The 23,569-nt window shown below is 46.7% G+C and overlaps 1 protein-coding gene across 2 annotated transcripts in view; it reads right to left on the bottom strand.

Moving 5' to 3' along the window:
• The window catches only part of PRKRIP1 (PRKR interacting protein 1), a 33,291-nt gene extending 27,200 nt beyond the window's left edge, over positions 1–6,091 (bottom strand). For both annotated transcript variants that reach the window (XM_047089425.1, XM_047089426.1), the window contains exons 1-3: positions 5,926–6,091; positions 5,146–5,224; positions 3,777–3,877 (exon numbers count right to left, since the gene is read on the bottom strand). In XM_047089425.1, coding sequence (XP_046945381.1) covers positions 3,777–3,877; positions 5,146–5,224; positions 5,926–6,051 — 306 coding nt within the window. In that variant the 5' untranslated portion in view covers positions 6,052–6,091. The remainder of the gene's footprint in view (positions 1–3,776; positions 3,878–5,145; positions 5,225–5,925) is intronic.
• Between the last annotated feature and the right edge of the window lie 17,478 nt (positions 6,092–23,569).

Genomic DNA, 23,569 nt, shown 5'->3' with positions numbered 1-23,569 from the left:
TACATACAAGAAAATGATCAAATCTAAAGTGTACAATGTAATCACACCAGAAAGTTCCCTCGTACCTCTTCCTATCCAACTCTCAGAAACAACTATTCTGATTTTTTTTAAAATGTTTATTTTGACAGAGTGAGAGAACTCAAGAGAGAGCTCGAGAGAATCCCAAGCAGCCTCTGCTGTTAGCATAGAGTCAGGTGCGGGGCTTGAACCCACGAACCGTTGAGACCACGACCTGAGTGAAAATCAAGAGTCGGACACTTAACCAACTAAGTCACCCAGGAGCCCCTGATTTTTTTTTTTTTACATACATTAGTTTTCCCTCTTGTAGAACTTCATATAAATGGAATTTTACAGTGTGGTCTCTTTTATGCAAGGCTTCTTTCACTCAGCATATTTTTTTTTTTTATTTTTATTTTTTCAACGCTTTTTATTTATTTTTGGGACAGAGAGAGACAGAGCATGAACGGGGGAGGGGCAGAGAGAGAGGGAGACACAGAATCGGAAACAGGCTCCAGGCTCTGAGCCATCAGCCCAGAGCCTGACGCGGGGCTCGAACTCACGGACCGCGAGATCGTGACCTGGCTGAAGTTGGACGCTTAACCGACTGCGCCACCCAGGCGCCCCATCACTCAGCATATGTTTTAAGAATCATCCACACTGTTGTATATATCAGTAGTTTATTCCTTTTTATTGCTAAGTAGTATTCTATTTTTGTGAATGATTATTTTAATGTTTGTTTGTTTTTGAGAGACAGAGCATGAGCTGGGGACAGGCAGAGACAGAGGGAGACACAGAGTCTGAAACAGGCTCCTGACTCTGAGCTGTCAGCGCAGATCCTAATGCAGGGCTAGAACTCACAAACTGTGAGATCATGACCTGCATTGAAGTTGGACGCTTAACCAACCGAGCCACCCAGGTACCCCTTGTGAATGATTATTTTAAAATTTTAAAGCATTTTATTTCCTTTATATAGGAAGAAGTTCTACAGTGAGTTAATTTTTTTTTAAGGAAATTATTGGAAAATCACACACTGTTGCCCAAAGTGGTTTCCTCCTTTATAAAAAGCAAATAAGGGATACCTGGGTGGCTCAGTCAGTTAACTGTCTGACTCTATCTCAGCTTAGGTCTTGATCTCAAGGTGGTGACTTCACAATACAAATACATATCATTTTAAAGCATGTGAATCTAGGGGCGCCTGGGTGGCGCAGTCGGTTAAGCGTCCGACTTCAGCCAGGTCACAATCTCGCGGTCCGTGAGTTCGAGCCCCGCATCAGGCTCTGGGCTGATGGCTCAGAGCCTGGAGCCTGTTTCCGATTCTGTGTCTCCCTCTCTCTCTTCCCCTCCCCCGTTCATGCTCTGTCTCTCTCTGTCCCAAAAATAAAAAAAAAAAAAAAAAAAAAAAAAAAAGTTGAAAAAAAAAAAAGCATGTGAATCTCTAAAATACACAAACGGATTCCATGAAAAAATAGGCACCATAGTCAGAGTGAGGAAAAGGTCCTACATTGCATGGTGTAAGATTAAGAATGAGAGGTAATCTCTCATACATGTTAAAAGGAGAAATCAGGGGCGCCTGGGTGGCTCAGTCAGTTGGGTGTCTGACTTCAGCTCGGGTCATGATCTCACGGTTCACGAGCTCAAGCCCTGTGTCGGGCTCTGTGCTGACAGCTCAGAGCCTACAGCCTGCTTTGGAGTGAGGGAGGGAAGGAGGGAGGGAGGGAGGGAGGGAGTGTCTCTGCCCCTACCCCACTCATGCTCTCTCTCTCAAAAATAAAAACATTAAAACAAAATTTTTTAAATAAAAAAATTAAAAAATTTAAAAAGGAGAAACCAAATGTGGGAATCACAAAGAATTTGCCAAATAATATTTGGTTTTTATTAATTGCCAGGTTGGAAAATAGAAGAACCCTAAAACATCAGGATTTTTTCTGATTTTTACTAATAGTCAAGAATAAAATATAAAGGAGCACCTAGCACCACTGCAATAAAAAAACCCTTAAAATCTTGGGGGCGGCTGGGTGGCTCAGTCGGTTAAGTGTCCGCCTTCAGCTCAGGTCATGACCTCACAGTTCATGGGTTCGAGCCCTGCACCAAGCTCTGAACTGACAGTGTGGAGCCTGCTTGGGATTCATTCTCTCTCTCTGTCCCTCCCCAACTTGCACTCTCTCTCAAAATAAATAAACAAACTTTAAAAAAAACAACAACAACAATTTAAAATCTTTGGGGCACCTGGCTGGCTCAGTCAGTAGAGCATGCAACTCTTGATCTCAGAGTCATGAGTTTGAGCCCCACGTTGGGCATGGAGCCTACTTAAAAACAAGCCCCACCAAAACTTAAAATCTATGAACAAATATAGTGAGATAAGTATCAAATCTCCATAAGTCATCATTGAGAGACACAAAAATTTTTAAACAAAAAAAGATAAAAGTTTCTAGAGGGGATAACTAAACACTATAACATCCATTCTCATTCAATTTAAGTGACAGATTCAACTCAATTCTAGTAAAAAAAAAAAAAATCCAACACAATTTTTGGATAAATTGTGTGGATAAAATAACTCCAAAACTCTCTCTGAAAAATAAATAAAATAAGCGAAATGTCCAAAGAGCATTTTTTAAGAGCAATAAAAAAGAGGTTTCTGGCCCTTCCAGTCAGGTAATAAAAACCTTAATAGTTCTTTAAAAAAAATTTTTTTAATGTTTATTTACTTTTGAGACAGAGCATGAGCGGGGGAGGGAGAGAGAGAGGGAGACACAGAATCCGAAGCAGGCTCCAGGCTCTGAGATGTCAGCACAGAACCAGACGTGGGGCTCGAACTCATTAATTGTGAGATCATGACCCGAGCCAAGGTCGGACACTCAACGGACCGGGCCACCCAGGCATCCCTTATGATACAATTTCTGATTTTATTTTTGAAAAAGAGACAGACACAAAGCATGAGTGGGGGAGGGGCACAGAAAGAGGGAGACACAGAATCTGAAGCAGGCTCCAGGCTCTGAGTTGTCAGCACAGAGCCTGACACGGGGCTGGAACCCACGAACCATGAGATCATGACCTGAGCCAAAGTCAGATCCTTAACCACCTGAGCCACCCAGGTGCCCCTCAATTTCTAAAGCCATTCCCAATTCTTATTTGACACCTATCATGAAGAAATGCCAGTCTCTACGCTAGACAACTCAAAGTAGACACACGCACACACACTATCCACACTAAACACATAGCTGACTGGAATTATAGGCATTCAGCCAAAAAGAGAACAACAGAATTAGAAATAACTCAAGTGATGCGGGACATCTTGCTTTCTATTCCATTTCACGGCAAATGGCCTGGAAGGGAGAGAGGTCTCTGCTGTCCTTTCTGCCCAACTGGAAGTCTCCCTTCTCTCATACATCTCCCAGCGGGAGCATCTTGATGTGCTGAATCTGACCTAGGACTAACCTGGATTTACTTGACGTCTGTTTCCCATGCTGACTTAAGAAGGCAGCCTTCACACCAGGTGTATCTTCTCTTCTTTAAATGCCTCTTCCTGGGGAGCCTGGGTGGCTCCGTTAAGCGCCCAACTCTTAATTTCAGCTTAGGTCACGACCTCATGGTTCCTGAGATCGAGTCCCACATCAGGCTCTGTGTTGCAAGAGCCTGCTTGGGACTCTCTCTTTCTTTAAAAAAAAAAAAAAAAAAAAAAAAAAAAAGCCAAAAACAGCAGCAGCAGCTTTTTCCTAAAAGTCCCAAGTGTACATTGTCCAAACCCAAGGGCTCAGCCAACCTTGTCACTCACTGACCTTCTCAGCCATGGCATCCATGTAGTCCTGTCGCTGGTACTCTCTCCGGCGTAGATGCCTGTACACGTGGAACTCTCCACTGCCAGCCCCAGCGCTGGAACCTATAGCCAGGAGAGTCCAGAGTTCTTAATGAAATCCAGTTACCGACACGGGTGACCCTTGATCAAAAAGGACCAAAAAAACAAACTGGAAGTAATGGAAAGGACCATGCCCCACTGAACTCCAGAATCTAGCAGTGACTTGCATAGTGTCGGCATCATTAAAGAATTGTTGCATGAATGTTGAAGGGGAAGTCACTAAAAATTCCACCCTAACACAGTAGTAAGAGGAGAAACAGTCTGCAGTTAAGTGACCAGGAACCTAGAAGATCGCTTAAGACCTTTCCCTCCCCTGCCAGATGACTTCACACTTGACACGCTAAATTTCTACTGAGCTGAAAAGATGTCCATGTATATTAAAGGAAAAAGGTAGGTTACTAAATAGTATGTGTAGAATGGCCACATTTTTAAAAATAATTTTTCCGGGGCGAGCCTGGGTGGCTCGGTCGGTTGGGCATCCGACTTTGACTCAGGTCATGATCTCACGGTCCCACGGTCCGTGAGTTCGAGCCCCGCGTAGGGCTCTGTGCTGGCTGCTCGGAGCCTGGAGCCTGTGTCGGATTCTGTATCTCCCTCTCTCTCTGCCCCTCCCCTGTTCACGCTCTGTCTCTCTCTGTCTCAAAAATAAATAAAAAAATAAAAACGTTAAAAAAAATTAAAAAAAAAATAAAATAAAAATCACTTTTTCTTACACACGAGTGATTTTGACAAGGGGAGTTTAGAAGGCTGTAGCAGCATGCTACAAGGCGAATGATGGAATTATGGGGGTTCAAAATTTTTCAGACCTCTGTTACTTAGTTCTCTTTATAATCAGTATGTTAACTTACAACCACCCAAAATAATAAAGCTATTTCCAGTTAGATTTTAAAAAATATGTTATTTAAACAATGCAGAAGGGATTCCTGGGTGGCTTGAGCACCTGACCCTGATTTCAGTTCAGTCTTGGATCTCACAGTTCCTAGGTTTGAGCACAGAGCCTGCTTAGGAATTTCTCTCTCTCCCTCTGTGCCTCATACCGCTTGCGCTGTTTCTCAAAATAAATAAACTTTTTTTTTTTAATTTAAATTTTTTTTTAAAATACAGAAGAAAATTCTGTAATGCCAAACTGTAAGCAACAATACCCCTTTGCTGTAAGTACAAAGTTACCGAAACAGTGAACTTTTTTTTCCTATTATAGATTTAATTAAATGTTAACTGCAGGATTTTTAGATCTACGCTTCAAAAACTATATTTACACACACACACACACACACACACACACACGACATTACCCATTACATCTCGAACAAATTCTGGGGGAGGCCGGGGTGCCCATTCACTCATTTTTTCTGGAATCGGAACTGCTTTGTCCTGCAACATTTAAATACAATAGCGTTTTTAAGCACAAACCTGATGACAATCACATCTCTTAAAACCAAAGCATTTAAACTGGATTGGTGAAGAAAGGCTGCTTTTGCTCCTTGGACCTAAAGCCGATTTTCTTCGCTGCCTTAGATTTACTTCATCCCATACATCTTGGGGTAGATCTACCACAGCCCGTGGCCTCGCCAGGGCTACACTTAACTTTCCAAAACAAAACTCAGAAACGTAACTCACCATTTATGGCTGGAAACTTCTAACCGTAACTCTACTACATGCGGAGTCAACCCTTTCTAGCCAAAGGTGTAAGAGACCTCACCCAATTATTTTTATGACTGAGGGAGTGATTTGCTCCGGGTGGCTCAGCTAAAGTCTTTCTAACAATCAGTGCTGTTTAGAAGTTAATAAACCCTTGTGCTAACCCATGAATGCTATCGTTCCAGTCAACGCTTCTGTTCACATAAAGTTAAACTCGAAGTGTCTAAAAGCACCCTCATCCGGGCTGGGCTCCAACACAAGGACAGAAGAAGCTCAAGGTCTGCGAGGTAGCCTGCTCCTTCCTAAGGGCTGGCCCTGGGGTTCGGGTACTCAGTTCCTAAGTCTGGAGGTGGGAGAGGTGGGCCCGCCGGTCCCCAGCAGCGCCGTAACGGAAGGGGACTCGGAGGAGGAGTGGAACCAGTGCTTCGTCTCACCGGGTTCTTCATGAGCCGCTCCAGCTTGAGCTTCTGCTCTTCTGCCGCATTCTTGGGGATGACGAGCGCTTGTGGCTCTTTCTTGGGCCTCGGCGGTCGCACCGAGGAAGCAGCCGAACTCGCCATGACAGCTTTCCAGTTCCCCACGGCGAGCGGCGGCGGTGGCGGCGCGTACTTATGACGACAGAGCCGCGCGCAAGCGGGGCAAGCGCAGTCTTCTCGCAGGGCGGGGCTGGGGCGGAGTCGCAAGCCGGAAGCATCCTGCTGAATATTCATGAGCTCGTGGCCGAGTAGGTTGTCTTGATCAAAGCTGTTTGCTTTCGTTTCCTGTGTTTGTACAAATCAAGGCAGCCGAGAGCCCAAGTTCCTATGGGAGAGGTGGCCTTGCACGCCGGAGGGTGCGACCCCAGTCGCCCTCTCCAGTCCGCGTACGCGTCGTGGCGCTGCCGGGAGCCCTGCTAATGGCTCTCAGCATCCCCTCCTGCCCCCGGGCCTTTGTCCTGGCCGTTCCTCGGGGATGGTCCACTCTCCCATTTATGACAATCTTATGAGAAAGAGAAAAGGGCCCTTCCCGTCTGGGAGCTGGCTTGGCACTTACAGCTAGACCTTGATGTCCTCCTGTTGGACGTAAACAATTTCCCAGAACACCGACCTCACACAAGGCATAAACAAGACTGCTCTGTAATCATGTTTGAAAGTAGATGAAAACAGGAATATTGTTGAAACCTCATTCTGGCTCTTATGAGTAACTACTGCTTCTTTAAAGCATTAGCCTCGGTTCACTTTATTTTATTTATTTCTTTTTCTCTATTTTTCCTTTTTCTTTCTTTTCTGTTTTTTTCCCCCCGGTTCTCTTTAAATATTAAGACAGCCAGTCATGGAATTGTGTTGCTTCCTGACAGCACCTAGAGTTAAATCCACTTACTTGAACCCTCTCCCAAATCACTTCACCCAAGCACAAGTGCTATAAGAAGTCCTCTTTCACACCCCCTTGTTGAAGTCAGTGTAGTCTCCTTTCCTAAAAGAGACAACAGACCAATTGTTTTTTCAACTGCAGGTGTATTTCTGCTGGTCCTCACACTTGCTAGTTTTCTCTTGTATTTGTCACCAGCTAAAGAATGGGCATTCTATTCACTGCCGAGCATTCTATTCACTGCTGTATTTCGACATCTGGGGCAAGGACTGGCTCACAGCGAAGGACACAATTAACCTTTGCTGATGACCATGGGATCCTGGGGGCCAGGCACCTCAGATACTAATGTTGCTGCTGTCTGCACAGCCTGCTCATCCAGGCAGCTCTCTCACTGACTGTCCCAGTCCAGCCAGGTGACCCCGGTGACAGGGTGTTTTGTTAATGCCTTAAAGCTATTCCTGGCCCCCCGATAGTGGGTGGTTTTCCAGTGACCAAGGGTGATGAACTAGAAGTCCTTGATTGGCCTATGACTGTCACCGGAACCTAGGGAGAGCCTGACCTGGATGTTGTCATGGACACATGACCTCCATCATATACCCCAGCCACCCAGGTGCCTCACTTTTCCCCAAACGTACCACACACAAAAAAAGACTTTACCTGGAGTGTCTTTCTCTCCCTGGAGAACTGCCCTACACCCTTCTTAACTTTGTTTAAATGCTAACTCCTCCACGAAGCCTCTTCTGATTGCCCCCCTGTTCCCTCCTCCAGGCAGTCAGTTGCTCCCTTCTTGGTGCTCTCCCTGCTCTGGGTCCTGATGGCTGGCATATGGTAGTTAGCACAGCGTGTCCTCACCATCTGCCTACCCACAAGTCTGGGAGGAGGGTTGAGCCAGAATGCCAGCATCTAATCCTGGCCTCGAGTTGAGTGGTGCTTCCAGAATGCTTGCAAAACAGGAATTAGGGAAGGAGGAAGGGGGGCGGGGAGTCAACAATTGCCTGAAAAAATAAAGAAAGAATGGATGTGTCAGTGTGATAACCAAGGGACGGATGAATGAATGAAAAAGGAATTTCAGTGAGCCTGAAAAAGAACGAAGGAACACTCAATAAATAAATGGATACTCCAGGAATGAATGAATGCATGAGATAGTGGATCAGCTGAGTTAAGAGCCAGGAGAGCAGCCGTCTCTGTCACCCCTCCACCTCCGGGTCTGGCACAAAGCTGGTGCTTGGCAGATAGCTGCTGGATGGAAGTTAAGTCAGTGAACGGAGTGAATGAGTGCACAAGGGTGGGGGGCATGTGGGTGTGATGGAGCTGGTAATTACAACCTCAGTGTCTAAGCCTAGTCTAAGTGTGTCGACACGCTCATCATCCTGATTTACAGATAAGGAACTGAAGCCCCGAGGGCTGAGTGATTGGCTCAGGATTACACGCAGACTCAAACCCAGCACTCTGGCCCTAGGTCTGTGAGGGCCCGATTGATCACGTGACTCGTGGACGGCTGGACCAAGGCCCCCAGCAGGCCTTGGTGGGGTCCCTCCATGTGGCACCCTTCTAGGGCCGAGGCCAGATTTGAGGTCCTGCTCCCTGGGGGGAAAGGGTGTCTTCCGGCTCCCACCACTGGCTGCGCCACGAGAGTGGACTCTGACCCAGAGTGCCTCCTCTGCTGCCACCAGAGGGCAGCAGAGCTCTACCCAGGTGCACCTGCTGGCCTGTGCCCCTGAAGCCCAGGACCCCTGGGGATGCTTTGGAGTCTGGCAGATCTGGTGACAAAGTTTGGCTCCGCCTATTCCGGAGCGTGGGCTGGGGAAGCAACTTAACCTCTAGAAGGTTGTTCCCTCATGCACGAGTCAGGGCACAAACCCACCCTTGACACTTTCTCGTGAATAAAACGATGTGACGGATGTTCAGTGCCTCGGCATTCGGTGGCCACATATCCCCCTTTGGTGCCAGGATGGAGGGGTTTCTCAGGATGCAGGACTTTCGGTGTTAAAACCAGGAGAATCTCGGGCACACTGGCAAGTCAGTTACCCTAGCTGGGTGGGCACTCCTACTTTTAATCCTTTGAGTTGTGGTTGGTGCTTAAAGAACTGAAACACCAAAAATATTTATGGCTATTCCATAATTTGAGTTTCTCACTGAGTTAGTGAGTCAGTGGTCTTCCCACAATGGTCCTGCCAAACATGACAAGAGGAAAGTTCCACCAAGGGGAATAAAAACTAAGGTGGAATACACCCACTTGGGAAAAGAGTTTGTCAGTTTCCTATCAAGATAAACATACATGTACCATATATCCCAGAAATCTCACTCCTAGGGCACCTGGGTGCCTCAGTCGGTTAAGTGTCCGACTTGGGCTCAGGTCATGATCTCACAGTTTGTGGGTTCGAGCCCCACCTTTGGCTCTCTGCTGTCAGCATGGAGGCTGCTTCAGATCCTCTGTCCCCCCTCTCTCTGCCCCTCCCCCGTCTCAAAAATAAATAAACATTAAAAAAAAATCTAATCTTTTTTTTTTTAAGGTGTGGGGGGGGTGCCTGGGTGGTGCAGTTGGTTGAGTCTGACTTCAGCTCAGGTCATGATCTCATGGTTCATGAGTTCAAGCCCCACATTGGGCTCTCTGTTGTCAGCATGGAGCCTGCTTCAGATCCTCTGTCTCCCTCTCTTTCACCCCTCCCCTGCTTGTCCATGCTCTCTCAAAAATAAATAAAAGCATTAAAAAAAAAAAAAGAATCTCACTCCTAAGCATTACCCTAGAGAAATGAAAATATGCATCCAGTGAGAGACCTGTATGCAAATAGCTATAGTAGCTTGATTCATAATTGCCCCAGACTGGAAGCAACCCAAATGACCATCAAATTGTGATATATCCATACAGTGACGCACTTCTGAGGAATAAAGCGGAAGGAACTATTGATATTTGCAACCACATGGATGAATTTCAAAAGCATTATGCTTAGTGAATGAAGCCAGGTTTGAAAGACTACAACCTGAATGATTCCATTACTTGACATTTTGGAAAAGCCGAAAACGATGGGGACAGAACACGGATCAGTAGATGGCCAGGGGCCAAGGGCAGGGGGAGGGGATTGACTGTCGAGGGGCCAAGGGAACTTTTGGGGGTGATGAACGTGGTATGTCTGGATTGGGCTTGTGGTTATGTGAACACACACATTTGTCAAACTCATTGAAGTATATCCTTAAAATTTTTTTTTTTAATGTTCACCTCTGAGAGAGAGACAAGAGACAGAGCACGAGCGGGGGGAGGGGCAGAGAGAGAGGGAGACACAGAATCTGAAGCAGGCTCCAGGCTCTGAGTTGTCAAGCACGGATCCCAACACGAGGCTCGAACTCACGAGCTGCAAGATCACGACCTGGGCCAAAGTGGGATGCTTAACCGACTCAGCCACCCAGGTGTCCCAGTATATGCTTAAAAAAGATGAATTTGGGGCACCTGGGTGGCTCAGTCGGTTGAGCATTCAACTCTTGATTTCCACTCAGGTCACGATCCCGGGGCTGGGGGATCGAACCCCATGTGGGGCTCTGGGCTGAGTGTGGAGGCTGCTTGAGATTCTCTTTCTCTCTCTCCCTCTGCTCCTCTCCCCCACTCACGCTTGCTCTCTCTCTAAAATAAAATAAAATAAAATTAAATTAAATTAAATTAAATTAAATAATTTTTAAAAAGAGTGAATTTAAGGGGTGCCTGGATGACTCAGTCAGTTAAGTGTCTGACTTTGGCTCAGGTCACGATCTCACCGTTTGTGGATTTGAATTCTGCATTGGGCTCTGTGCTGACAGCTCCCAGCCTGAAGCCACTTCAGATTCTGTATTTCCCTCTCTCTCTCTCTCTCTGCCTCTCTCCTGCTTGTGGTCTCTCTCTCTCTCTCAAGAATAATTTTTTTTTTATATAAAAAAGGTGAATTTACGGGGCGTCTGGGTGGCTTGGTCAGTTAAGCATCTGACTCGTGATTTTGGCTCAGGTCATGACCTCGCGGTTTGTGAGTTTGAGCCCCGCATCGGGCTCTGCGTTAACAATGCGGCGCCTGCTTGGGATTCTCTCTTTCCCTGTGTCTCTGCCCCTCCCCTACTCATGCTCACTCTCTCTCTAATTAAATAAATCCACGTAAAAAAATACAAATAAAAATGTAAAAAGGTGAATTTGATTGTGTGATAATTATACTCCAGTACACTCGACATAATAAACAGAAGTCACCTGCCAGGTTACAGAGGTGCCAACCCCCTATTGTCTGGGTGGCTTTCGGGAGCGCTGCCAGCTTTGAGCCCATCGTGCTCACCTGAGGCAGCTCAAACCCTGTATACGTGCCCTGCTCTGGCCTGTCCAGAGTGGGGCTAAGGGCTCGGGTGGCAGCAATAGGTTTTCCAAAGCCCAGAGGCCAATGTGGATGGAGCCCCCATGTTTCCGCCTCTGGGCCCCACACACCCACAGGCCAGGGTCCTGGCGGCTCCGGCTGAGGCAAGTCAGCCCCCAAAGCCCAGGGCTCTCTCTGACCCAGGCCACACTGAGCAACGGTAGGAGGGGCTTAGAGCAGCAGGTGCACAATCCCCATCCTCCAGAGCTCCCCGTCTGACTTACTAAAGTACCTTCCTATTCCTGAACTTGGACTCCTAAGGTTAGGGGACTTCAGTCTGCTGGTTGAAGGACCCAATGGGAGAGATGAATTGCCCTATCTGGGTCGGGCCATCATCTCTCCCCTTCCGACACTATCTGCCCCACCTGTGTCCCTCACACCTTCCCTGGGTGGCCGTCCACGAATACATGTGGACCGCCCACAAATCTGCGAAGTTCCACATGCAAGGTCACATTCAAAACACCCCCAGCCCAACGATAATCAGAGTCGCTAACTTTGGCGGGTACCTTCCCATACGCCAGGCTCTTTGTGATGGGGTCCTATGCAGTATTTCACGCAGAGCTTCACAAAAACCTTCTGAGATAGACACTATTTTAAACTTTTATCTTGTGAGATAGAACACACACGCAGAAAATTGTACGCAGACAAAACACAGCTCGATGAACGAACACAAAGCAAACACCCATACAACACCATTCCCGTCAAGGGCTAGAACACAGCCCACGGGCCACTCCCAATCGTCCAAATCACGACTCTGTTCCCCCTAGAGGTAACCACTCTTCTGGCTTGAATGGTAACGGCTTCCTCAATTTTCTTAAATCTTTATAGTTTCACCATCTAACCATATGCCTCTAAAACTCATGTGGTCGGTCAGATGTTTGAAACTCGACATGCTCGGAATCAATCAGAACGCATTTTAAATATCTTCCTTCCACTCTGTGTTCACCTGCTTACTTGTTTACTGCCATCAGTTGTCAAAAAGGAGCTCCCCGTTATTCTTTTTATGTTTGTTGATTCTGAGAAAGACGGAGTGCTTGAGAGTGGGGGAGAGGCAGAGAGAGAATCCCAGGCAGGCTCTGCGCTGGCGATGCGGGGCTCGATTTCGGGAACCATGAGAACATGACCGGAGCCAAAATCAAGAGTCAAACGTTCAACCTACTGAGCCACTCAGGTGCCCCAGCTCTTTATTCTAATGTGGTCAAATTTATCGCCATTTCCTTTGGTTAGAGCTTTTTGTGTCCCATTTAATTTTTTTCCTTTTTTTTTTTTTAAATTTAAATTTTACTTAACCTACAGGGCAATCAGTACTGGTGTCAGGAGTTGAGTTCAGTGATTCCTCACCTACCTACAACACCCAGGGCTCATCACAATAAGTGCCCTCCTTAGTACCCATCACCCAGTTAGCCCATCCTCCACCCACCTCCCTCCCTCAACCCATAGTCTGTTCTCTGTCATTAAGAGTCTCTTGTGGTTTGTTTCCCTCTCTTCTATTGTGCCCCCCAATCCCGTATGTTCATCTGTTTTGTTTCTTAAATTCCACGTAGGAGTGAAATCACATGGTATTTTTCTTTCTCTGATTGGCATATTTTGCTTAGCATAATACATTCTAGCTCCATCCACATCATTGCAAATGGCAAGGTTTCATTCTTTTTGATGGTCAAGTCATATTCCATTATATATATATATATATATATATATATATATATATATATATCACATCTTCTTTTTCCATTCAACCATCAATGGACATTTGGGCTCTCTCCATAGTCTGGCTGTTGTTGCTATGAAAATCAGGGTGCACGTACCCCTTCGAGCCTGTATTTTCGTATCCTTTGGATAAATACCTAATAGTGCAATTGCTGGATTGGAGGGTAGTTCTATTTTTAGTGTCTTAAGGAACCTCCATACTGTTCTCCAGAGTGGCTGCACCAGTTTGCACTCCCACCAACCGTGCAAGAGGGCCCCCCTTTCTCCACATCCTCGCCGACACCTGTTGTTTCTTGTGTTGTTCATTTTAGCCATTCTGGCCGGCGTGAGGTGCTATCTCATCGTGGTTTTGATTTGTCTTTCCCTGACGATGAGGGATGTTGAGCATCTTTCCATGTGTCTGTTAGCCATCAGGATGCCTTCTGTGTCCTATGTGAAAGGTTTTTTTTTTCTTTTATGTTTATTTATTTCAGGAGAGAGAGAGAGAAAGAGGCAGGGGGAGGGGCAGAGAGAGAGGAGAGAGAAAACTCTACGAAGGCTCCGAGCTGTCAGTGTAGACCCCCACGCGGGGCTGAATCCTGAGAACCATGAGACCACGGCCTGAGCCAAAATCAAGAGTTGGATGCTTAACTGACTGGGCCGCCCAGGCACCCCTTTCGGTGTCCTACTTTAAGAAATTCTTTTCTTACCCACTCCGTTAGCTTGCCTTTGCCATTTGGATCCGTGATTTACCTAAAACTGTTTCCAGGGCTTGAGGTAAAGTCAAGAACTAATTTCGCTTTCTGGTTATCTCATTATCCGGTTTCCCCAGCATCGCTTACCGGAAAAAACTGCCTTTCCTCACTGTTCTTGTCCTTCCCTTCAGATCTTCCCGACCCGACTTTTATTATGGGCCTTGCCCCTGGAGCATGGCACTTGTCTTGCTTCATGCCCTGGGGCCCACTGGTACTCACGCGGATCCAGAGCTGGTCGCGGAAGGGAGTTAACGTTACATGTGGGGTGCTTGACCGATGGGGACAGGAATTGGTGGATAAATGCTTCTGTCTTCCGCTCCTGGAGTGGAAAATTCTGAGATGTGCTCTATGGGGCTTCGCAGAGGGTCCGAGTTGGCTTCAGCCCCAGAACGCCCACAGCGGGGAGCAGCTCAATCAATCTCTCTTGGATTGGCGCTTTCTCTTCCTTGTTTCCATCTTCCTTGTCCCCTACTTTCTGTCACCCTGGGATCGCTTCCCAAAATAAATGACTCATCCTTCTGGATGGAACCCAGGCCAAGACAGTTGGTAGTAGAAGTGACTCAAGAAAGCGGCCCCTCAGGATGGGATTGTGGGATTGGGTTGTGCACTGGGCAGGCTGTGGGAGGGGTCGGTGGGGGTGGTGACAACCCCCAGCAGGCAACAGCAGCGTGATCGCTCCTGCTGTCTCCTGTGATAGATGGAGCCAAGACCCAGGTGGAAGGTGTGTTCGCTCATGCGCCTTGATGGCACTTGAAAGGCTTAGGAGAGGGGCGCCTGGGTGGCGCAGTCGGTTAAGCGTCCGACTTCGGCCAGGTCACGATCTCGCGGTCCGTGGGTTCGAGCCCCGCGTCGGGCTCTGGGCTGATGGCTCAGAGCCTGGAGCCTGTTTCCCATTCTGTGTCTCCCTCTCTCTCTGGCCCTCCCCCGTTCATGCTCTGTCTCTCTCTCTGTCCCAAAAATAAATAAACGTTGAAAAAAAAAATTTAAAAAAAAAAGAAAGGCTTAGGAGCAATGGAAAGTGTGAGAAGTACGCTGTGGGCTGTTTCCTGTCAACTGCTTCAGAAGGGCCGAAAGAAGAAAACGCAGGCTCGGGTTGGCCGACCACGAACTCAAGGCAGGCTTCGAAAGTCAGAAGGCATCCAAAGTGACAACGAACCCCAGGTAGACAAGATGGCTCGTCTGGTGCTGGTCATTCAGCTTCTGTCTGAAGCCACTCCGGTGTCTGTGCATTTGGCTCAGAAACAGGTGTCTACGCAGGAGCGGGGCACAGCTGCACAGAGAATGGAAGTTCAGGTGCAGTCAGAGCACCGTGAGATGGGGGGTAGTCTTGGGCATCGCCTCCCCTTCCTGGGGCTCTTGGTAGCAGCTGAATTTGCATGAGCTTTATTTGGAAGCCTTCTACCCTCTGCTGATTCATATGCAGCTCAGGTCAACTCGCACTCTCTGTATTTGCACCTTTGTCTCTTGAAGCTGCCGCAGAGTGGGAGGGGGCCACGTGAGGCACCTGACGATTCTCCCTGCGGAATTTCCTTGTGGGGACACCTCCGCCTCCCCGGCTGGCCCAGTGTGATCAGCAGGGCGGGCACCCTGTCCTTAACAGCTCCCATCCAGCCGCCCAAGGAAGAGAGGCGACCAGTCGCACAGGCTGCGTCTGTCGTCACCTCTGTCACCTCCAATGGTTGACATTCCGCTCTCACCACCTTCATCCCGTCTCACAGCTCCAAGCTTTGGAAGTACAGCAACTTTGGTTTCAATCCAGGATCTGCCACTTACGGGTTGTCTGACCCTGAGTGAGTCACCCATCTTTCGGAGTCTCGATTCCTTATCTCTAAAATGGGAATAATGACACCATCTCATGGGATGGCTGTAAGGGCCAATTAAGATCAAATGTGTGAATAGGGCACAAGCTGGCATTCATCTAATGGAGGCTGGACTGTAGTCGCCACCCTCGCCAAGGTCAAGCCTGCCACCTGGGCTTTGCATCCTTTTTTCCCGGGACCCTCCAGCCCTGGCTCCACGGGGGAGTTCTTTTTCTGTCGTTCTATCCCTCCTTCCACATATAAACATGCTCCAGACTCGACGTCCCCGTGCAGGGGCTCTCCTTCTCCTCACCATCCAACTTGTGCTTTTTGAAAAGTTTAATTATGGTTATAAAAAATAGTCCTAAGAAGAGCGAATACAAAGTGATTCCCACGTACTCATCACCTAGCTTCAACACCTGCCAACACTTTCGTTTCTGTCCCTGCCCCCACCCCACCCCCACTGGAATATTAGCGAATTCCAGACATCATATTGTCTTATCTGTAAATATTTCTGCATGTGTCCCTAACAAATAAGGACCTTAAAAAAAATCCGTAATACCACTATCACACCTAACAAAATTAACAAGAATTCTTTTATACTTAATACCCAATGTTTTCATATTGCCAATTGTCTCAAAAATGCTGTTTTTTTTTTTTTTTACAGTTGGATGATTTCATTTAGTTCCTACATCTTATCTATGTCAGTTCCCCTCCGTTTTTTTCTTAAAACATTGTTTTTTTTTAATCTTTATTTATTTTTGAGAGAGAGACAGCGTGTGAGCGGGGGAGGAGCAGAGAGAGAGGGAGACACAGAATGCAAAGCAGGCTCCAGGCTCTGAGCTGTCAGCATGGAGACCGACACGGGGCTCGAACTCACGAACTGTGAGATCATGACCTGAGCCAAAGTTGGACGCTCAACCGACTGAGCCACCCAGGCGCCCCATCCCCTCCCATTTTTCTTTTTCATGACAATTATTTGTTGAAGAAACAGAGCATATATTCCTGTAGATTTTCTCAGTTCTAGATTTGGCTAAATGCGTTCTTTTCTTTTTCTTTTTTAAGTTTATTTTTATTTATTTTGAGAGACAGAGAGCGAGCAGGGGAGGGGCAGAGGGAGAGGGAGACAGAATCCCAAGCAGGCTCCGTGCTGTCAGCACAGAGCCTGACTCAGGGCTCAAACTCATGAACTGTGAGATCATGACCTGAGCCAAAGTCAAGATTAGGATGCTTAACCAACTGAGCCACCCAGGTGGCCCCCCCCTTTTTTCCCCCAAGTGTTCTTTGACATGTTCATCTATCCCCGTATTACAATAATGTTTTAAATAAACTCATATTTAGATCTAGAGACGTGGTTGGATTCAAGTTCAATTTTTTTGCTTATTTGTTTGATTCATAAGAAGTTCTATGTTCTTTCCATCATCTCACTTCAGGACTCGCTTTTAGTCATGATAGGATTGATTGGGGGTTAGAAGCTGGCAGGCTAATCCATCCATTATAAAGCTCCAAAGACCTGACCTAATGGTTTTTGCAGCCCGTGGTGGTTGTTCCTGCATCCATTATTTCCCTGACTGCTATAAGACGTTGAATTTTATCATTCCTTATGCATTTATTAGCTGGTATTTTCCTCTAAAGAGCTTTCCTCATTGCCCATCGGGTTATCTTGTAGAGATAATGCTATCGAAGCTATAACCCACATCTCTTTGGCTGACCTTTGAGTTTACCGCGTGCCCTGAGAGCCACCGTCCGTGTCTCTCTGCTCCTGTGGATGTGGCACGCCAGTTGCCAAGAATCTCACGTATGTTGTAGTCTTAGATCCTGAAGGATATGGGGGCAACGGCAATTCTGTGAACTGTGGAGTTGGCTGACTTTTCTTTACCGCCCGAGAAAACTTGAAGGAAGAAAATAACAAGCTCAGGACAGCCAGTGGAACCCAGCACGGAGACAGTGCCTTGATGCAACCCTTAAAGGGACTTCTCATCTCCAGTAGCTGGAGGCGAGTCAGTGCTGAAAACCAGAGCCAGCAGGAGAAGATGGAGAAAAAGCACCAGAGTACTAAGAGTTACTGGCTGAGAAATTTCTAAAATTGATGAAAGGTATGAATCCGCATATTTAAGAAGCGCAGTAAACCCTAATGGGCTCAATACCGAGCAAACCATACCTTGGCATATCAAAGTCAAACTTCAGTAGACTGAAGAGAGAAAGAGAAAATTCTTAAACAGCCAGAGGAAGAGGGCATTTTAAATTCAGGGAAACAAAGGGGCACCGGGGTGGCTCAGTCAATTAAGCGTCCGACTTCAGCTCAGGTCATGATCTCACGGCTCCTGGGTTCGAGCCCCGTGTCGGGCTGTGTGCTGACAGCTCAGAGCCTGGAGCCTGCTTCAGATTCTGTGTTCCCCCCCACCCCGCCCCTCGCTTGTCTCTCTCAAAATAAATTCTTTGTCTCTCTCTTTCTCTCAAAAATAAAAATTAAAAAAAAATATTAAGACATTATGTTAAGAGAAACAAGGGAGACACATAAGACATGACGTGTTGCATGACTCTGCTCATATGAGGTCCCGAGATTTGTCAAATTCGGAGAGACAGAGTGGAATCACCTTTCAGGGGCTGGGAGAGGGGAATGGGGAGCTAGTGTTTAAAGGGGAGAGCGTTTCGGTGTGCGAACATGGGCAAGTTCGGGATACTGCCCACGCCTTCCTCCGTAGGGTGATGCTGACAGTGGTGATGTGGCAGAAGCAAAGGAAGTTGCCTGATCGCTTCTTTTACTTGTGGTCTCTGGACCTGCTTCAGTCAGATCCCAAACGCACCATCTCCACTGTTCGATGACTGCACTGTGTCCATCCAGCCTCGTGACCCGGTGGATCTCACACCATCGCCCTCGTGACAGCCGCTCCAGTTCCATAGACCATGATTCCCAGGGACAGCGCTCCGTTTCTTCCGGAAACCAGTAGCCTGGATGGTTCTCCACGAAAGAAGCACTCTTCCCCAACGCTTCAAACGCCAGAGACAAGAACTTAGTTCCAGTCCGAACACAATGCTGAATCAAAATTATTGTGCAAAACAGGGGCGCTTGGGCGGCTCAGTCGGTGAAGTGCCTCACTTTTGGCCCCGGCTCAGGTCACCGTCATACAGTTCGTGAGCTCGAGCTCCACGTCGGGCTTCCTGGTGATGGTGTAGAGCCTGCTTGGGATTCTCTCTCTCCCTGTCTCTCTGCCCCTCCCCTGCTCTCTCTCAAAATAAATAATAAATAAGCTTAAAAAATTACTATGCAAAACAGAAAACAAAACTCTGGTGTTTTATGAGAGCAAAACACACTTTCTGAAACGTTTAGCATCATTTTCGTGTTTCAAAGAGGACATCTAGTAGACCTGGGAGCAGAGAGGTGAATAGAATGATTAAAACAACAACAACAACAACAACAACAACAACAACAACAACAACACAGCCGGTGGGTAATTTTTCCCCTCCCGTGGCTGGAAACTTGGGCAGGTGCTCTTTGTCCCTTCTGCCTGCTCCTTGAGGGTCCTCTGGTCACTGTAAAGTCGCAGAACATTGTCCCTGTTCAGACCAAGTTATGGCTCAACCTCGAACTCACTGAGGGGTGTCAGGCCGGTCTGACAGATTTGGCTGGTAAAGAAATGACCAGACCTTTTTAGATTTGACAGTTTGTCATTTACATAGAGAGCAAAAGCGAGTTGGGCAAAAGTATCAATAACCCACGTCCTTAGTCAACAGGATGACACCCAAAACAAAAGACGATAGTGTAACATGAAGAGGTGAGTTGTTCCCACCTTATTTTGTCCCCCCACACCTGCCTCTGGCCGCTTTTAGGATTTTCACTTTATTACTGATGAATCCAATTTGATTGTAATATGTCTTTTTATTTTTATTTTTTTAATGTTTATTTTTGAGACAGAGAGGATAGAACATGAGTGGGGAGGGACAGAGAGAGAGGGAGCCACAGAATCAGAAGCAGGCTCCAGGCTCTGAGCTGTCAGCCCAGAGCCCGATGCGGGGCTCGAACACACGGACCGCGAGATCATGACCTGAGCTGAAGTCGGACGCTTAATGGACTGAGGCAGCCAGGCACCCCTGATTGTGATATGTCTTGATAGAATTTTCTTCATGTTTCTTGCACTTAGGATTTACGGAGTTTCTTGAATGTGTAGGTTTAGTGTGTTATGAATTTGGAAAAAATTTCAGCCATTATTTCTTCAATATTTTGGTCCCCTTCTCTCTCTCCTCTCCCCTTCTTTGGGGACTCCAAATTCATGGATGTTTAGCAGCCTGAAGTTTTTCTACAGTTCGCTGATGCTCTGTTCCTTTTTAAAACAGCTTATCTTGTTTAATTTTATTTATTAGCTATTCTTAATTTTTAGTTTTTAAGTAGGCTTCATGTCCACTGTAAGGCTTGAACCCATGACCCTGATAACAAGAGTCACATGCTTTACCAACTGAGCCAGCCAGGCATCCCATTTTATTAATTCTTTTATTGTGGATAAATATATATTACTTATATATATATATATATATAAACATATAGGTACACATTTATATATAAATAATATCTGTTGTATATATAAATAATATCTATCATATATAAAATATATAATTTATATAAATATATATACAGTTTGCCACTTTAACCTTTTTGACTGTAATTCAATGGCATGAATTACGTTTGTGGTGTTGCACAACTGTCACCACACTGTTCCCAGATTTTTTTGTCAGCCCCAACAGAAACTCTGCAGCCTTAAGCAATAATCCCATGCCCTCCTCCACTCAGCCTCTGGTAAACTCTGATCTACTTCCTGTCTCTGTGTAACCTGCAGATTCTAGATATTTCAAATGAGTGTGATCATACAATATTTGTCTTCTCGCGCCTGGGCAGTTAATTTTTATTCAGTTTCCCTCTGGTTAGTTTCTGTTACTCCCCCTCCAAGCTCGCTAACCTGTTCTTTTGCAAGGCCCAGTCTGCTGTTAATCAGGTCTTGGGTATTTTTCTTCTTAGTCCTTGTAATTTTCATCTCTAGAAGCTTGATTTGGGCACTCTGCTTGCTGTATGTTTCACGTTTCTACTTATCGAGTTCACTACTTTGTATAGCTTCTAGACCATGTGGAATCTCATAAGAACCATTCCGGATCTCCTTGTCTCCTAATCTACCATCAATGTCATTTCTGGGTCACTTTTCGTTGATTGTCTTCCTCGTTATGGGTTAAACTTTCTTTTCTCTTCATACGCCTGCTAAGTTTTAACTGGATGTCAGACCTTGTGAGCTGTACCTTGTTGGATGCTGGGTAATTTTTTTTTTAAGTTTTTCTTTTTTTTTTAAGTTTATTTATTTTTAGAGAGAGACAGCATGAGCAGGGGAGGGACAGAAAGAGAGAGGGAGACACAGAATCTTAAGCAGGCTCCAGGCTCTGAGCTGTCAGCACAGAGCCCGATGCGGGGCTTGAACCCACAAACCGCGAGATCATGACCTGAGCTGAAGTCGGACCCTTAACTGACTGATCCACCCAGGCACCCCATGGGTATTTTTATATTCTTCTAAATATCCTTGAGTTTTGTTCTGGGACACTGTTCTGTTACTTGGAGACAATTTGTTCTTTTTTCTTTTTTAATGTTTGTTTATTTTTGAGAGAGACACAGAGCATGAGCGGAGGAGGGGCAGAGAGAGAGAGAGAGAGAGGGAGACACAGAACCCTAAGTAGGCTCCAGGCTCTGAGCTGTCAGCACAGAGCCCAACATGAGGCTTAAACCCACGACCCGCGAGATCATGACCTGAGCCAAAGTTGGACACTTAACTGACTGAGCCACCCAGGCACCCCCAGTTTGTTCCTTTTTTTTTATTTTATTTTTTTTTACATTTATTTACTTTTGAGAGACAGAGAGAGACAGAGTGTGAGCAGGGGAGGGGCACAGAGAGAGGGAGACACAGAATCCGAAGCAGGCTCCAGGCTCCGAGCTGTCAGCACAGAGCCCGACACAGGGCTCGAACCAACGAACCACGAGATCGTGACCTGAGCCGAAGTCGGAGTCTTAACCGACTGAGCCACCCAGGCCCCCACCCCCTCCCAGTTTATTCCTTTTAAATTTGAAGTGCTGTTTGGTCCGGGGTTGATTCTCTCCACTGCTGAGGCCACACCCTGCCTTGCACTCTGTTGTTCTCTGGACTTGGAGGTTTCCCACTCTGGCTGTTGGACTCACGCACTATTGTTGGCCCCGCGGTGGGTACGGCGCCCTGTTCCCACTGATCCTTCCAGGCGGCTCTCTTCCTGGCCTCTGGTAGTTTCTTCACATCACATACTGCAGGTGCATTCAGTATTCTCAACTGAACGCTCAGGGAGGGCTCTCGGCCGGTCTCCATAATCCTGTCACCATGCAACTTGCTCTTCCCGCTACTGGCCCTGCGGACTGTAGCCATCTTACTTTCTAGATTTCTGCCTCTGCTTCTTCAGCTTTCAGAGGCTGCTGGGCTCTTCCTGGCTCCCCCATCCCTGCACCGCAGCCTGGAAACCTTTTCCAGGCGGTAATCTGGGACCCTCGTGGGGCTCAGCTCATTTGCTTCCCGTCTGCCAGACATCGCTGTTCCCTCCCGTTGTCCAATGTTCTGCATGGCACTGTCTGAGGATGGAGAGTGAATTTGGTCCATGCTACCCCGTGTTGACTCAGGCAGATGTCTGGAACCTTAGCTTTGTCCTTTCATTAATTACCGTTCATTTTATTTTAATGTTTATTTATTTATTTTTCATGTTTAGTTATTTGAGAGACGGAGCTCAGGCCGGGGAGGGGCAGAGAGAGAGGCAGACAGAGAATCCCAAGCAGGCTCTGTGTTGTCAGTATGGAGCCTGATGTGGGGTTCGAACCCACGAACTGTGAGATCATGACCTGGACTGAAACCAAGAGTCAGTCACTTAACCAACCGAGCCACCTGAGCACCCCCTGTGTTTATTTATTTTTGAGAGAGAGAGAGAGAGAGAGAGAGAGAGAGCACAAGCTGGGAAGGGGCAGAGAGAGAGAGGGAGAGAGAGGGTCTGAAGAAGGCTCCAGGCTCTGAGCTGTCAGCTCTGAGCTGTTGGGCCTCACAGAGCCCGACATGAGGCCCGAACCCACGAACCCCATGAGATCATGACTGAGCTGAAGTTGGATGCTCAACTGACTGAGCCACCCAGGAGCCCCTTGTTTATTTATTTCTTTATCATAGGCACTTTTAGTGTTTATATGCAGATAAATGCAGATACAAATTTATAAAAGCTAAAGTCAGAAAATTCAATTGCACTAATGTTAAGTAAAATTAATAAGAAGTACCAGAGAAGTATGTCAAATACTACATTTAAAAAAGTATCTCGGGGTGCCTGGGTGGCTCATTCGGTTAAGCATCCGACTTCAGCTCAGGTCATGATCTCGAGGTCTGTGAGTTCGAGCCCCGCGTCGGGCTCTGTGCTGACAGCTCGGAGCCTGGAGCCTGCTTCGGATTCTGTGTCTCCCTCTCTCTCTCTGACCCTCCCCCGTTCATGCTCTGTCTCTCTCTGTCTCAAAAATAAATAAACGTTAAAAAAAAATTAAAAAAACCCAAAAAACTATCTCAAAGGGCACCTGGGTGGCTCAGTTGGTTAACTGTCTGAGTTTCGATCTCAGCTCAGGTCTTGATCTTGGGATGGTGAGTTCAAACCCCATGCTGGGCTCCGTACTGGGTGTGGAGCCTACTGACAACAAAACAAAACAAAACAAACCATCCTGAGACTGGGGTCGAGGGGGAAAATGGGGAGCTGCTCTTTACTAGGTGTAGAGTTTGAGTCTGGGGTGATGGAACTGTTCTGCAAGGGGTGGTGACGGCAGCTATACAACATGAATATGCTTAATGCCACTGAATTATATCCTTAAAGCGGGTTAAAGTGGTACGTTGTCAAGTATATACATCTTACCAAAATAAAAAACCGTGCCGAGAAAACTTACATGAAACACCTTCCGTAAGTCCACGGAATGTTTATACTGTTATCCGAGTTCCTCAAGAGCCAGTGTATAAACAGATTCTACCAGCACCCTTGCTTAATATACATTTGAGCTGCCCATCCACCCTTATATTTTATTTATAAACTCCATAGTGTCATTTTGGTTGGTGGTATACT

Source organism: Lynx rufus, unplaced genomic scaffold, assembly GCF_022079265.1.
Source record: "Lynx rufus isolate CCGP_SWC_20201006 ecotype Redwood Valley unplaced genomic scaffold, mLynRuf1.p SCAF_27, whole genome shotgun sequence".
Taxonomy (NCBI): Eukaryota; Metazoa; Chordata; class Mammalia; order Carnivora; family Felidae; genus Lynx; species Lynx rufus.
This window is presented reverse-complemented; position numbering and strand designations above follow the sequence as displayed.